The following is a 16,859-nucleotide window of genomic DNA, read 5'->3' as shown; positions in this document are numbered from 1 at the left end:
CTTTTCTATGGCTCAGGTAACTTAGTTCACCATTACCCTACCAGATTAGCAAGGCCACTTACAAATACAATTTTTTCATTTCTATTCCATCAGCTCTTACTAATTACTTTTCTCAGATGGTTTTCTCTGTTTTCACCGTGGACAATTTAGTACAACATTTGAGTGCTGGATCTGAAACTTTTGAAGCCTGTCTTCCATAAGTATAAAACAACACTAATAATACATTCAAGACTGCACATCAGCCTAAAGTTAAAGACTATAAGGGAAGCCAACACAATAGCATTGTGTGAAATTCTCACCTCAGTTCAGTAGTCATTAAAATCTTCTCTTCATGTGGATTTTTCAAAGCCATTAAAATTCTTTCTTCATGGAGATTTTCACATGTGGGTATGTCTACACTGCAGTTGGGGGTGTGCCTAGCCTGAGCCTCTGCCAGTGCTGCAACATCCACACAGCTATTGTTAGTGCACTAGCTCAAGTCGAACTAGCACAAGTCTCCCTACCAGGTTGAGAGGCACACTCCCAACTGCCGTGACACATCCTAAGAATCCCACTTATTGTGAGTTTTCCCCTCACACAGCAGATTTAAGCTAAACTAGGTAGAATTATTATAGGTAAAATGTAAAATAATGCCTTCAAATGGGACTACCAATCAGATTAGCTATTTGTTAATACAGGATCAATAGTTATAGCACTACATAGTCTTTGCACTTGGATTCTTCCATATCTATACTTTCTTGGTGGTTTTGCATTTTTATCCTCAACGATGCTTCAATATGGCGTGTGTGCTTTTCTTTTTTAAAAAATACCCTTCTATGCAATTTGCTTATTTACTCAGTTTAGAACTTAACACACACATATGAAAGGAACAGCACCAACCTGAAATCTGCTCAGTTACTTTTTTTAAAAAGGAGTGAAAATAGTTCTAAGAACACCACCTACTGCTGAATTTCCCTGCCATTGTAAGGGGATTTACAATAATTTTCTTGTAAAGATGTTTTACTTCTCTTTGTTGCTCTGTGGAAGACCCAAATACACAACAGGGGAAACTAAGGGTCTGATCCACCCTTACTCATGTTGTATAGTATCTTACTTTGAGTGGTCCCATTAAGATCAGCAGAACTACTCACAGAATAAGATACTATTCAGTATACGATTAAAGGTGGCAGAACATAGCCAGAAATCATTATATACAACGTGTTATCAAATGCATAAAGACATTGAAAAAATAAATCAGAGAAAAATATTTTCTCTAATCTCTTTCCCTTACAATAACCAGAGTTGCTACTTATAACAACAGTAGGTGTAAGCATTTTCTAAGAGGTGTGTTGTGTGTTTTGGTTACATTTTTTAAAGTATTCTTCTTTAAACATACTATAAAATGGATAAATAGGGAGACTTACCTTTATATTATGCTAATTTTAACACATACAAATTCCCATGAAACACTAACAAGGTGATAACAATACTTTGCAATTTTATCACACTCTTCATTTGGGGATCACAAAGCACTTTATACCCACTAATGAATTAAGCCTTAGCTCCCCTGTGTAACAGGTTATATCACCAATTTACAGATGGGAAAATGAGACACAAGGAAGGTAAATGACAAAGTTACAAAGGATGTCTATGGAAACAGAACAGATCTTCTAGCTCCTGGCACTGTTCCTTAATCTGTTTGCACTTTAGCTGCTGCTGAACCATTTTCTGATGTTTCAAAGCTTATGCTTATTATATCTCCAATCAGATGAATGAGGTATGATACCAATAAGTATATTCCAGTTATTGTGAATTTCTCTTCTTCATTCTAACCTCGCCTGTATAGAAAAATTGTTTCATATAGATTCTCTCATTTTGACTTTCCCACCCCCACCTCTTAATTTTAATTTCAGCACGAACACATACCAATATCCACTGCAATTATGATGATATTGAAAATGTAATTCAGTTTTGCAGTTTAGTGTACATTGGATTCAGAAGTGGCACAAGTTATGCAACCTGCCTTGAATGTATGGTAATATGGTTTTCCATTTTAATGTTAATCTGTATCATTTTATTCCATATCAACATTTACCAAGAAGTAGGAATCCACAAGGCTGCCTTACTTAGCTTTAGTTTAGGGGAAGCGATATCATCATCTTCAGGAAGAGGTCCCAGCTCTTTCTTTTTTTCTTTAAGAATCTTCTCTAGGATATGGGCATCATTATATACCTATTAGTCATTAAAGTGTTGAAAGAAAAATAATAAAACAATATTTAGATTATTTGTTTCCTTATGATAATGTAATAAAGTATACCAAGAAAACTCTTAACACAAAAGAGTTAACTCCTTAGTTTCAGTTGAGCACAATATTCTTCGCTTCCACTCTTGAATGATTGTATAGTGTTGCAATATGTTGTTAAAACAACTGGTTCATTCCACCCCAAATGTGTCCGTATTTCAGTGAAGGATGAAATACTTCCTATATGTAATTTTTGTAAAGAACTCTGGGATATTTCAGAAAAAGGCACTATATTAGATTGTTCATAAGTCACATTTTTTTGAGACTGCATCCCCAAAAGACTGCATCCATTCTTTCCAATGTATAGTATTATCACTGTCAATTTCTACATTATGATCAAAATCCTGTTTAGCCATCTTGGAAAGAATATAAAGATCTTGTTTGTTAACAGTCTGCTGTTGCTGTAGTCATCAGGCAAATATATTTGCAGGACAAGTAAATAAGTGAAGTTCAGGTTGCAACTTGCAGTCATAAGGTTTTATGCCTCTTTGCCAATATAGCTAATCAAACAGAATCAAATTATTTGCAAATGTAGATGCATGTTCATCACTTGCCACATTAGCCATTTCAATGATCTGATTAAGAACAAGAGACCAGTATTGCTTCTTAAATTTGCTTATGCTGTCCAGCTCAATGGGCTGTATTAATGACTTCAGGTTGTCAAGCAGAAATATGTTTGTAAGCTATATATAGAGTATGTTTGGCATTAGTGAGAAACAACATCTATTGGTATGCACCTTATTAATCATATCTTCCATATTACTCCAGTCACCACGCATTCTAGTTGCCCTCATATAGTAAGATATCAGTGGTGTTTTACTTTTCTTAAGGCATCAATGATTTCTTTTCCGATCACAAAAGGCCAGAGTATCCAGCTTCTCACTGCCATCGGTAATGTTGTCAACAATGAAGTATGAATGTATGTTTCTTCTGCTAGCTGTTGACTCAGCTTTACCTGACTAAGGACTGACTATGGACTTCAAGATTTGGTCCATAAATAATAAAGCCACTTAATTCTTTGTCACTTTCTGTTCACTCATCCAAGGTAATTACTTTGTTAAAGGATTTGTATTTCTCTTTTGCATACACTTCGCAGAATATATATTTAACCATAGTAGATAAATATTTAATTTAATAACGGAGATAATGACCATATGTAAACTATGCAGTTAGACTGCATCTCCATTTTGACAAGATTATAAAAATAACATGGTGGGATTGCATATTCATCTTTTCTCATCAATTTCTTTATCAAATGCGTTCATTTGAGTAGCTGAAATACCATTTCCACCTACGAGCCCTGCAAAATCATGCTGAGAGCTAAGCCAAACTGAGTTATTTACATCCAACACATAACCCCATAGTAACAAAAATTCTGAAGATTAAATTAGGTCCCTAGTGACCCCTATGTAATCCAATTGCCTTCAATGGGTTTACAGGGTGTAAGTTATGGGAACTGAGTAAACAACTGTTTATTATGCACTAGAAGAAAATGGAACAGCTAACTCTTTCTTAGCAGTGTAGGAGCCAACACAGCTAACAGGATGAAAAAATAAACTGTACAATTAAATGATGTACATTTAAAATGGAAGGTGCTGTGTTTATGTCTGCATATATCTGCAGGCAGAAGCAATATTTAAACACAAAAATATATCTGTACAGAAGTAGTAGTATTCCTGGTTTAGAACAAGTGCTATGATGGGGTGCATATGCTTATTCTGTAACTGTTAGCGTAACCACTGGAAGGAATAACCAGAGATTGACTGTTACAAAATTCTAACACAATTTTGCCTTCTGCAATAAAGCGCAAAGGTAACTGTGCCTGGATAATCTAAACAGTACCTGTGAGCCTTCCTCATTATAGTGCCTTGCATTTCGGAACATTAGCCTCATATCTTCTATCATAGCCTCCTCCCCTGAGTATTTTTCACTGCGGATGTTATGCTCAATAATTTTTAAATCCATTGGCTCCAAGATGATTTTATAATAATCTGGATAGTCCTTTTTGGAGGGTTTAACCATAAATAGATCACAGAGTCTTCTGCCTGTGCCAGGCTCTCGAGCTTCAAGAACAACATTATATAAGATTTTCATTCGCTGCTTCTTTATATTCTTTTTACTGTTGGGTAAAAAAGGGGAAAAAAGGTTATTTTTTCTCACCCACACCAGAACAGCCTTTTTCTTTTTGCTACAAGATACATTGAATGCAATTTTTTAAAAAAACATAGTACCTGTGTATAAAGACCACCACCATGCTAGAAATGTGTGCACGCCAATTTTAAAAACAGTTACAGAATGATGATAGTAGGACCAGAGAATTTGGGACCATAGGTAAGTGCAACGCTAGGTGAGCAAGCCAGCTAATTTTAAAACACCACCTATCGTCTTCCTTTGCTCCACTTTGAGATAAAAAAGTTTCCCCAGCATGAAACAAATCATTATTTTCATGAAGTATGCTGCCTTACTCTGAATATCCTCAAATTATGGAATCAGACTCTGCATTTTCAAACCTATAACCTCTATGACTGCACTTACCTATTAGACAAAAAGAATGAATGGGTGGACGCATCATCTTATTTCATAAACTCTTGTGCCTAGATGAAGTAAGTTTCATTTGTAAGACCTAATTTTTTTTTTTAAAGTGGCCCCTAATTCTGAGTTCCTCAATTTTGGGGTGTTCAACTTCACAAACCTTGAGCTTGGTTTTCAGAGGTACTCAAATCAATGAGATCTGTGAATACTTACCACACTGGGAAAAAAAAATAATATCAAGCCTAAGCTTCTGAAGCTGGACACTCAAAAACTGAGGCAATTTTAAAAAAATTTAGCCCTAAATGACTGGTTCACTGGCAAAATGTACTATATACAGAGCATCAAGGGGACTTATGACTTTTCTCCACTTGTAAAAATCTTTCCACATTTCTCACAACATATACTGTATCACAAGGATAAAATATAAAGAAGGATAATTCTACAAATTAATAGAAAGTAGCTTCTGAATTGTTTTCATAGGCCGATAGGCTGTGGTGCACAGAACATTCTCCAAGATTGCTGCAGCACAGACATTTCAACATTTAGTTCCTCTCCAATTAAATCATTTTATGCATTAAAAAAAAAAAATCTATGCTTGCCAGGACACTCTTGTGAGATGAATCGGCTATTTCATGATGCACTTGGGAACAGCAGATACCACCATTACAAGCAATTAAAAAAACCCAAACCAGAAAACAGATGTAATACGACATAAATCACAATGTGATGGAGAAAGAAAAAGGGTTCCTTAGCTATACAAATTAAAAATCAGCAAGTGCATTTTAAATTTCTTCACTGGCAGGAGATTCAGATGGAGATTCTCTTAAGTAGCCATGGACAGAGTCAACACAGACTAGACAAACTCTTGAGGTCCCTACATTTCTATGATTGCATGCTTCCCAGTTCCATTTTTAATGTTGGGTCTGATAAAAGTTAATGAGGGGAAAAAATTACAAGGCAGAAATAGCAACACACTCAAGGTTTGGGTCATGCATTTGCACATTGAAAGGGACATTCAAAAGAATTCCCTCATTAACAGGTTGCGTACACCATCAGCCTCCTTCAGGATGTCAGGATATGTTTTACTCGGGCCCTTCACTGTATTTGCTATTCTCTGGAATTCCTCAAAACTTTTCACCTCCACTAACTGAATTTTCAGTTTATTCTATTCACTTTATCGATTTTTAATCCACTGGGATGTAGTTTTAATGATTGCATTTACAAATCAAAATTCATTTGTACAACTATATCTTTAGCGCAGCAACAAAAACAACTGACTTTCTTCACTCTACTGTATTTCATCATTCTAACAGTCCTACTCGTTTTCTTTTCGATTAATTCTTAGATTATTTTTTAAAGGATTTTAATATTCTCTTGTATAAGAGGATCCAATGCAATACATGATTTTAGGGCATTAAGGGCAATTTAATTTGCTTGTGTCAGCAGTATCCACTGATTCTACAAGTCACATAGACTTGCAATCTTTGTGGTCTGTTCCTCGCTGATCTTTATTTGGCACTTTATTCTCTCTCTCTCTGATCACTCAGCTACCTTTCAGGATCTCTTTTCCCCCAATAGTATCACCAAATTGTACCACCTCCTATATGGCTCAGTTACTGGTCTTTTGGCAGAGAAGTTTCTATCTTTGATTGATGACTGCAATCCAGAAAACATGGAGGATGCTGCTACAATTATATAATCATGCTAATAAAAGAATTTCTTGTTTTGATGGCTCTGATCTGGTTTTGCTTTTTTCCAGTCCCTCTCCCTAGCATAACAGCAAACTCAGAACCTGGAAAGTTGATAGTAACAGGCTGGAGCAACAATGGAGGGACCTGAATCTCAGTTTACACCAACAAATTTCACTGTTATGAGGAAGAATGGATGGGTTAGAATCTATCTTTCAAACATGATATTTTTAAACCTACGATCTTAGTGTGGGCATTTATAATGCTTTCAGAGCACTATGTCTAGTGTTCTGTTTTGTTGTGTTTTATGTACACAAATTTTAATACTCTACCACCTGCCATAATCATCCTATTCTCTTACATTTGGTCTATTTACGTCCTCGTTGGTCATGATGATTCCTGATAGAGTACTTGGGGAATGTGAGGTCAGAAGGAAGGGAGAGGTGGCCCACTGTAACTTTCATGGTGAAACTATACATGATCTGTCCTGATCAGATTAAAAAAAAAAATCCAGTAATCTTATCCCAGGGAGTTTTCCCCAATCAAAAACCCATATCTTGCAACAGGATTTAAGATTAACAATAAAATGTGAAAACTGAAAATATATTTTTAAAATGAATTTATTTTTCATTCGGAAATTACTAACCAATATTAAAAAGGAGAGTCATGGGTGAGGAAAACAAGGGAAGAGGAGCAACATAATTGTTAGTTACAGATAACGTGTAATAACAAATTACAAGAACTTACAGAGTACTATTTGGACTGAAAATACTATATCTTAAGTGAGAAATACACCTAGTATTACATACTGTAATTATGTAAAATGTCAGCGTCATACATTTTAAGAAACTGAAGTATAAATATTCCTGACAGCTATATATTTACATATTAGTAAGAAAATGTCAGTATGGAAAAATAAAACAATTAATTATAACTGATAAATGAGATTCGTTTCATGGTTTTAGAATTCATATATGAAGTCTTAAACATCGATGTTTTAATGTTCTTCTATATGACAAACGAAAGCAGCAACAAAAAGATGTCTGTAGGAAAAACAAAAATGCATACCTTTTCCTTTTTGAACTTCCAGTATCAGATGTGGCAGAAGAGATCATACTGTCTCCGTCCTCAATGTCGTCTCTCCTAGCTAGCTCTTTCTTCTTTGCCTGAAAAAGAGCAAATCCCTAGTGTCAGACTCGTTACTGAATGTTCCCAGAATAAATGAATATTAAACAGCTGCACAGATCAGATTCACTGAGAAAGACACAACTACAGCTGTAGGATGCACAAATATTAAAGCACCATTAAAAGATTTCCAATGACTGTAATTCAATGAAAGACGTCCGCACAAAAGAAAATTGTATTAAAAATTGACATGAAAATATTTTGAAGAATCAATTCAAGCCAATGCTATTTCAGATTAGCATCTATTTGAACTGCTCTGTTAAATGTTGTAATACACAAAGTGTGTTAGCATCCTCTTATTAAAGAGATTTTAGCTATATTGTATCTGTCAATTTTAAAGATTCTTGTACTTACGTTCATAGCTTGATTCTAATCTACTTGCAAACAAAGTAATTTAGAGAAATAACTAAGAAGATCCACTCCCCATTCAGCACATTATTTTTGCAGATTTATTTCCTGACAGACAGATGACCCAGCATAGGATGCATTAAGAACTTCTGAACATTAAAATATGTTCAGGATACTTAACCATAAAAACTGCATTGTTGAACATACAGAACCACTAATAAATGATCAAATATACTACTGCACATTTAAAAGCTCCAAGAACTACCACCTAAAGAAAATAAATTCATACATATAGTTATCTTGATTGTTTTACTCTTCTCTTTATACCTGCATAACTTGCTGCATTTTCAGTACTCTCTTATAGATGGCGGAATTAGGAACATTGTAGCGTTTGGCATTTTCAAACATTAAGTTCAGATCACACTCCAAGTGGTCTAGAGTTTCATATTCATGGTTCTTCAGTTTGGTTCTGTGGAAAAGACAGACAACTTATGTTGTTTCACAATAGCTCATCACTGTAAAGTAATTATTTCAAATGCTTTTTTTCCAAGTAAGTCAATAACAGAAGAACTCTGATGTGGAGGAATGTGTTCTGATGGTGCCTTGATACCTCAGCATTGCAACTGGACATGCCAAACAAAGGGTTTGGGTTTTGTTTTTGTTTTTTAAAGTGAATTTAGCATTAGGAAAGGTGCCTTACTGACATCTCTGGAGACTCTAGCCCTCTTTTTGTACATAGAATAGATATAGCGTGTGAGGCAGAAGTACAAGTTTCCCCATAACTGCTCCAACATGCCTGGAAGGACCACCTGCAGTATAAAAAGATAATTCAATCCCCATTTTCATTGTGAGCATGGTCCTACAAAGCAGTCAGCGCCACATGAAAAATGCTAAGTGCCAATGGCTCCAATTATTGGGAACTGGTGGTGCTCCACATCTTCTTGGATCAGGCTGTCAATTTTTGGCCTCTGTTAAAACTGCCAGCAACAAGCATGTAGATTAGTGCTAACTGCAGTAAAGTTTGTTATGAAAATACTACTAAGAACTGGTCTGAGACCATCAAGTCATTTCATGTCTGGAAACAAATTGCAATCAGATGGCACTCACTTGCAAGCACCTTTTGCTTTCTCCTGTTTCCCTTTGTGTGTTGGAAAAATTGCCACTCAAAAACTTCATCTTACATCAAGTCCCCCATCAAAACTCACCTCAACTAAAGTGTATACAGAAAACCGGTATCCGCAAAACAGCACACAATACCTGCAAATTGCTAGGCAGCAGACATGCCAAACCCATGGGAAAAAACGTAGAAATTGGGCTTATTTTTGGCTTAATTGGCTTGCGAGCTGTTTATTGGCTAGTTTTTGTCTTCTAGATTGTTGTTTGGTGTAGCTTATTGCTTTTTTTTTTTATCAGCTCCCAGCAAGCAGGGATAAGGGGGTGCAAGCAGGTAGAAGGGGGGCGAGAGAGTCGGGGTGCACAGCGGGCCCACCACAGTCCCAGACTGCATGCCGGGGGGAACTAGTCACATAGAGTGTTGGGGTTCTTAGGGATTGGCTTGTTTTGGCCTTGTTTTGAAATGAGATTGGCTTGATTTTGGGTTTATTGTGAAAGCCAGGGTGCTTATTTACCGCGTGAAAGTTGGCAACTGTGCTAAGCAGGCAGGCAAGTTGTGAGTACTGCTAATGATTGGCTAAAAATTGATCATATCCTATTACTTTTGTTATCCCACCTCCCTCACACCTCATTCCCACCCTGCTTGTTTGTCATATCCATCTGATGTGATGTCTTTTAATCTGTAAGTAGAGAGTGTCATTTATGTCTGTACAGAGCCTACACAATTGGCCCCATAGCTGGTGGAGGCCTCTTGGTGCTACCAGAATATATTTCTTGGGGGAGAAATAAACTCCTGAACCAAGATCCTGAACATTAAGAGGAACAGGAATTTATTTTCTAACATTTTGCTTTAAAATGTATCATTTTAAATCAACACATTCTATTAACACTTTAGGATATTGAATAGCTTGTTAATTTCTTTTAAATCTTTTTTAGCTCACTTTTAATACTCATGAATAAGCAGCAGACTGACTTCTTTTTTTGCAACCCTGCCCACAATCTATACTGCAAGGGTATCACTCTTTTCCATTATAGATTATCAAAATCCACTACTAAGGGGTTTTGGTACAAATTAACTTATGAGCCAAATTCAGTCTTGAGTTGCGTGTTGTGCAGTTGCATTAACATCAACTATTTGCCTGGGTGTAAAAAGGGTAGAATTTGGCACAATACATTCTATATGTTACTTCAAGATTATTTATTTATTTATTTAAACAACAGACACTAAGCATACAGGATGTTTTTTCAAGTTCTCTTCTATGTGATGTACCTGGTGATTTAATATTCCATATTCATGAAAATATAAGTTTTGTTCCTCTTCTATTTGTCTAGCATCAGACGCTATAGAATGCTTTTACTCCAACTAATTAGAAAATTGATGAAGATAGTATGCTTGCTTGTTTTTTTTTAAGATAGATCTTGTATAATAAAATATATTAAATTCTTCAAGTCTAACAAAGTTATTGACAAGTATGTGATGTGTGCATGCATGTACATACATACATCCTTGTTGAACATTTAAATATAAAAAGGACAATACACCATTAGACATATACAAGGAAACACAGGGTAGAAAGTGTCATGGGAAACTGCAAAAGAATGTATGTTTTTAAAAAGAAGGATATTTTAATATTATTCTAAATTTCCCAATTTACATGGGATTATCCAATGTGAAAATGACTAGACACTTATTTGCTTACTGCTTGACTGATGGGATTTACACATGGTATGTAAATCAGATTTGCATTGTCAAGGGAGAAAATGTAAGCATGCAATTTACACTTTTAAAGTGTAATTTTATTGTGTTCTTTGACATCTTTTCCCATAAACTAATTGGGAATCAATTAAGCTAATTATCTAAAATTACTAGTTAGAACTGAATCTATACATGAAAGATTCATCAAAACACTAACTCCAAGTGTCCATTGAGGAGTGCAATGGGAGAGAAGTTCCCACAAATAAGTATGCTGCTTCTCTCTCAAGGAATGTGATGGCATCTGACCAATGTTTTTTGTTAATACAGGTCTGTTGCATCTTATGCGCATTTAACACGTGCGATTTCAGCTTTATGCGGTCAGGGGGGAAAAAAAAAGTGCAGGCGATTCCATCAGCGTGAGATGCGAATCTGCTGTTCCCACTAAACCATTTTTTGGGGGGGACTTGACAGCAACAGCATGTCTTTAGGCCTGTGATAAGGTTCTCCCCTATAATAACCCTGGAGGGTTGGCAAAAAACAAACAAACAAACAAAAACCCAACAGTTTAAATAGTGCGTATGCCCCAGAGTGAGTGTGAAATGGGAGAAGCGAATCTGCTGTTCCCACTACAGTGCTGCTGTTCCCACTACAGTACTCAGTTCCCCTGTGCCTCTCATACTGTGCGCATCTCGCCGCGCTGAGCGAGATTGTACTGTTTACACTGACAAACTGTGCCATTGACAAAGAAGTGAAACTCATTGTTCATGTGGCCAGGCAAGTGGGTGGTGATGGCTTCATCGACATCCTCAAGGAAGAAATTGAGGAATTAATTGAGGGCCATAGAGAAACATTGACTAACAAAGAGTTAGAGGAACTGATAAAATCGTCTACAGAAGACAAAGATGATGACGAACAGGAAGAGCCAGCAACTTGGAATCTTCATAAATTTTCTGAAATGTTCCAAGCAGCGAAACACTTGAATGATTTAATTTCTGAATATGATCCTTCTATGGAATGAAGCCTCAAAATCACACGTAGTATTACGGATGATTTGAGACCGTACCAAGAAATGTTTGAGGAGCTCAAGAGACAACAGCGACAGTTGCCAATCACTATGTTTTTAAAGAAAAAACAACCAGCAGCAGCAGAGCCTACACAATCAACTTCTCGAGCTGAACCAGAGCCAACCACTTCGTCTCCGACTCGCTCTCCATCACTCCTGGATCAACATCAAGCCCTGACGACTCAATGATAGTGTTGTCAGGGGAAGAGGAAGACTAATCATTCGTGTGTGTACAGAACAAGACTAGCAAGAATATCCAGGCTGACTGGTGACTGTTCAGGTTTACAGTACTGTACTTTTTTCATTTTTTCTTTCATTCTTCTGTCTCTGTTATGTTATTAAAAATACTGTAAAATTATATTTTGCATATGTAGTCTTTATTATATACTGTACTGTACATTGCTGTATACAATACATAGTACTGTACAGGGTTATATACACAAAACTGTACTTTATGGGTGATTTAAGGGATTTTCAAGGGTCATTTTGACTATACGCGATTTTCGCTTTATGCGCTGACTGCGGAACGTAACCCCAGCATAAGATTCGACAGACCTGTATTTCTTTGTTCAGAGGACTGTGACAACTGATGCAGACCAGTGGTATGCAAGCTTTTCCATCCGTGCTCCCGCTTACCATTCACGGAACTTGTCGGTCACCCCCTCCATTACTTGTAATCTGAAACTGGGTTTTTTGCATTACTTGTAATATGAAATTAGGTTTTCACATTGGAAGGTGCAGGGGAAATGCAGAGGTGAGACCATTCATTCATTCGGTTTAGCATTAGAGTATCTGACTCATTCTATGGATCCCAGGCTCTCAATTATTATTATATATGTTGCCAGTTTATGTCTTTTAATAATCAATTATTAATCATTAAATGAGTTTTAAAATTAATAAATTTCTAAATTAATGTTAAGGGCATAGCAGACCTGCTGTAGTTATGAAACTTACCAAATCGTTGAAAATAAGACTGTACTTTTATTTGTATGTGTTTTTTAAAAGGGTGAAAGGCTGAAGTTTGCCTCCCCCCACCCACCAAATTTGCACACCACTGACAGACAGTACGGCAGAATTAATCTGAATCAAAGATGGACTAAAGGGACTATGATTATGAAACTCATGACAGTCAGGAATAGTAAATACTTTTTCAAGTAAAACTTTTCAAATATTTGCAAGAGTACCCTCCATCTTTACTGCTGTGGGAGGAGAAGGAAAAAAGCTACTCCTCCATTCTGAAGTATTTGCTATAGAGGTAATCATTAGGGCTGGGATAAAGAACACATTTATGCTAAAGTTCATCACCTTGAAAGCACATAAGGTACATCGATGCAATACTCATGCTTCTCAATTGTTTGCTGAGCCAACTAACTGAAGTTTGTTTTAATTCTAGCAGTGTATACATTGTGAATGTTCTTGTGCAACACTGATGTATTTGTCTTCTTGTACAAAGACAGAGAAATTTTAAGACATTGGAAGATAGTAATATGAAAATACACACCTTAAAAATTCTAGACTCCTAATTGACTTCCTAGACTATAGTTTGGGAGTTACAGTTAATGTGTTTTGATTGCTGTGTTGCAGAAAGGTTTTGCTCAGCTTTCTGAAGACTCCTGATGGATTCCATCTACATACACACCACAAATACTGCATTTCTTTATTCAATACAATCTTCTCTTCATTACCTTTGTGCTAGTTCTCTTTATGCTATTCCTTTTTATTAAGGGCTGGTCTAAACACAGTTTTCGTACCTATTTAACTATATCAATGTAAATCCTATTTCTGTAAATTTATATTGGTATAACTATATCAATATTGGGGTGGGGCAGGTTATGCACTGATGTAACCATATCTGTTTCTAAATGGATTTAGTTGAAAATGGTACAAGAACTGTGTATAGATAAGCCTTTAGAGACCCGCTAAAGATTTCAGAAAATCTTATTTATTTAGATTTTAGATTTTAAATACACACCATACACAAGTTCTAGACCCCTTATCAATGCATTCTAAGTTTAAATACACATAGGAACACTAACCCACCAGCATGATACAATAAATTAGCTCACCAGCCAACAACATACCCGCATCCCTCTTCACCCACCTCCCCAAACCATAATCCATCTCAAAGCCTTTATCAAATATATAGGCTTTTGCACTGTGCTCTGACGTTCAACAAATACAAGCTAAACTTCAGAGGCAAAGGTCTTTCACAGAGAATAGGGCCAAAAGAAATCTGATTAGGTTCAACAAGGACAAGTGCAGAGTCCTGCACTTAGGATGGAAGAATCCCATGCACCGCTACATGCTGGGGACCAACTGGCTAAGCAGAAGTTCTGCAGAAAAGAAATTGGGGATTACAGTGGATAATAAGCTGGATATGAGTCAGCAGTGTGCCCTTGTTGCCAAGAAGGCTAACGGCATATTGGGCTGCATTAGTAGGAGCACTGCTAGCAGATCAAGGGAAGTGATTATTCCCCTCTATTTGGCACTGGTAAGGCCACATCTGGAGTACTGCGTCCAGTTTTGGGCCCCCCACTACAGAAAGGATGTGGACAAATTGGAGAGAGTCCAGTGGAGGGCAACGAAAATGATCAGGGGGCTGGGGCACATGACTTATGAGGAGAGGCTGAGGGAATTGGGCTGCAGAAGAGAAGAGTGAGGGGGGATTCCAAAGAAGATGAAGCTCAACTGTCTCAGGGGCGGCAGATGACAGAACAAGGCGTAGAGGTCTCAAGTTGCAGTGGGAGAGGTCTAGGTTGGATATTAGGAAACACTATTTCACTAGGAGGGTGGTGAAACACTGGAATGGGTTATCTAGGGAGGTGGTGGAATCTCCATCCTTAGAGGTTTTTAAGGCCTGGCTTGACAAAGCCCTGACTGGGATGATTTCGTTGGTGTTGGTCCTGCTTTGAGCATGGGGTTGGACTAGATGACCTCCTGAGGTCTCTTCCAACCCTAATCTTCTATGAGTCTATGAATATCCTGCCTTCTATAATGAGGGGATCCTAGTTGGACCACCTATGGTGACCACAGTTTAACTGTATGGTACAGGGAGAGAAGTAATCTTTCAAGTCAGTAGGTCCCAAACCATTTAGTGCTTTATAGGTTAAAACACCTTAAACTTCACCAGGAAGCTAACAGGGAGCCAGTGCAGACCCCAGATCACTGGCATCATGTGCCTCCTGGAAAAATATACCCGTTAGTACATGGGCCTCTACATTCTGCACAAGCTTTGTTTTCTGAATAGATTTTAGATGTATGACCATGTAGAGTGCACAGCAGTAGTCCAATCTTGAAGTGACAACAGCAGGGATAAGACTATTAAGAAAATGTAACTTTCAGAAAAATATCTGAAATTCTAAACCTGCCCCCTCTGTCATACAGAGGTTCTGTGCAAATATCTCTACCTGACAAGTCAGAATACCATAAGGCTCGTTTACGGGTGAAGAAGAAACTGATCAGGCATATCCTGTGGGATCTACATGTGAGGTAAAACTGAGACCTCGCTCTACAAAGCAGGGTGGGAAGGAGAAGAGAACACATGAGGAGGGATCCTCCATCTTTTAAACAAAGGATGGGGGGAGGGGTTTCCCTCAATTATTTTGCAAGTGAGGTTTGTATCTGATGGCATTTCTATTCTAACTAGAACAAGCCTTTCCAAGGCACTGAAAAATGAAGGATTTCTGATTTTCATGAAATATGGTTGAAGATTCAAAACTATATTTGCATAAAATCTTAAGGCATGAGTAAATTACTGATTAGCACATCCACATGGATTGGATAGCTAGGTGCCAATTGGCCATGTGGACATTCATGTGTAGCATTGGCATACAGTAAGCACATGAGCAGCACTCTTAAAAATCAGGCGCTTGTTGTCTGCATATAATGGGTGATAAAGGAGGTTATTCACCTAAGTTGGGGTGGGCAAACTTTTTGGCCTGAGGGCCACATCAGGGAATAGAAATTGTATGGCAGACCATGAATGCTCACAAAATTGGGGTTGGGGTGCGGGAGGAAGTGAGGATTCTGGCTGGGGGTGTGGCTCTGGGGTGGGGCTGAGGATGAGAGTTTTGGGGTACAGGAGGGTGATCTGTGCTGGGATCGAGGGGTTTGGAGAGTGGGAGGGGGATCAGAGCTGGGGCAGGGGGTTAGGGAATGGGGAGAGTCTCAGGTGTGCAGGCTCCAAACGGCGCTTACCTCAAGCGGTTCTTGGAAGCAGTGGCATGTCCCTTCTCCGGCTCCTATCCGGAGGCGCAGCCCCATCGGCAGGCACTGCCCCTGAAGTTCCCATTGGAGCACTTAGGAGCCGGAGTGGGTCCATGCTGCAGCTTCCGGGAGCCACGTGGAGCAGGCTCCAGTTGGAGCGCTAGGGCGGGGCTGAGCCGCGTGGTGCAGGCCCTGACCCAGTGCCCCAGCCGGAGCAGGGTCATACCGCGTAGTGCGGCCCCCGACCCAGCGCCCCAGCTGGAGCACCGGAGCAGGCAAGCCCCAGATCCCGCTCCCCAGCGGGAGCTCGCAGGCCAGCCATAGTTTGCCCACCCCTGACCTAAGTACTTTTAACAAATCTAATTCTATTCAAAGTTAATAAAACTTAAGTATCATGACTTTTCCAGCTCTACAGAATGAGATATGCCTTCAGCAGAAAATTAAATACCCCAACTTAGCTACTTTAGGTGGTAACAGAACCTTTTCATTTGCTTATTTTGTACAGTGAGGCTTAAACTAGCCACAATCATAGCCCTATTCAGCAATGCACCACTGTAACTCAATAAACCCTATAAAAACAACAAGGAGTCTGGTGGCACCTTAAAGACTAACAGATTTATTTGGGCATAAGCTTTCGTGAGTAAAAACCTCACTTCCGAAGAAGTGAGGTTTTTACTCACGAAAGCTTATGCCCAAATAAATCTGTTAGTCTTTAAGGTGCCACCAGACTCTTTGTTGTTTTTGTAG

At 38.1% G+C, this 16,859-nt stretch overlaps 1 protein-coding gene across 13 annotated transcripts in view; it reads right to left on the bottom strand.

The window, feature by feature from the left end:
- PBRM1 (polybromo 1) overlaps window positions 1-16,859 on the bottom strand; it is an 82,792-nt gene that overhangs the window by 31,738 nt on the left and 34,195 nt on the right. For all 13 annotated transcript variants that reach the window (XM_034777403.1, XM_034777401.1, XM_034777400.1 and 10 more), the window contains 4 exons: window positions 8,362-8,503; window positions 7,570-7,667; window positions 4,124-4,400; window positions 2,106-2,211 (listed from right to left, as the gene is read on the bottom strand). In XM_034777403.1, the coding sequence (XP_034633294.1) occupies window positions 2,106-2,211; window positions 4,124-4,400; window positions 7,570-7,667; window positions 8,362-8,503 (623 nt within the window). The remainder of the gene's footprint in view (window positions 1-2,105; window positions 2,212-4,123; window positions 4,401-7,569; window positions 7,668-8,361; window positions 8,504-16,859) is intronic.

The sequence above is a fragment of the Trachemys scripta genome, chromosome 7 (genome assembly GCF_013100865.1).
Source record: "Trachemys scripta elegans isolate TJP31775 chromosome 7, CAS_Tse_1.0, whole genome shotgun sequence".
In the NCBI taxonomy this organism is placed as follows: Eukaryota; Metazoa; Chordata; order Testudines; family Emydidae; genus Trachemys; species Trachemys scripta.
The sequence above is the reverse complement of the archived record's forward strand: the minus strand, read 5'-3'. Positions and strand labels throughout refer to the sequence as shown.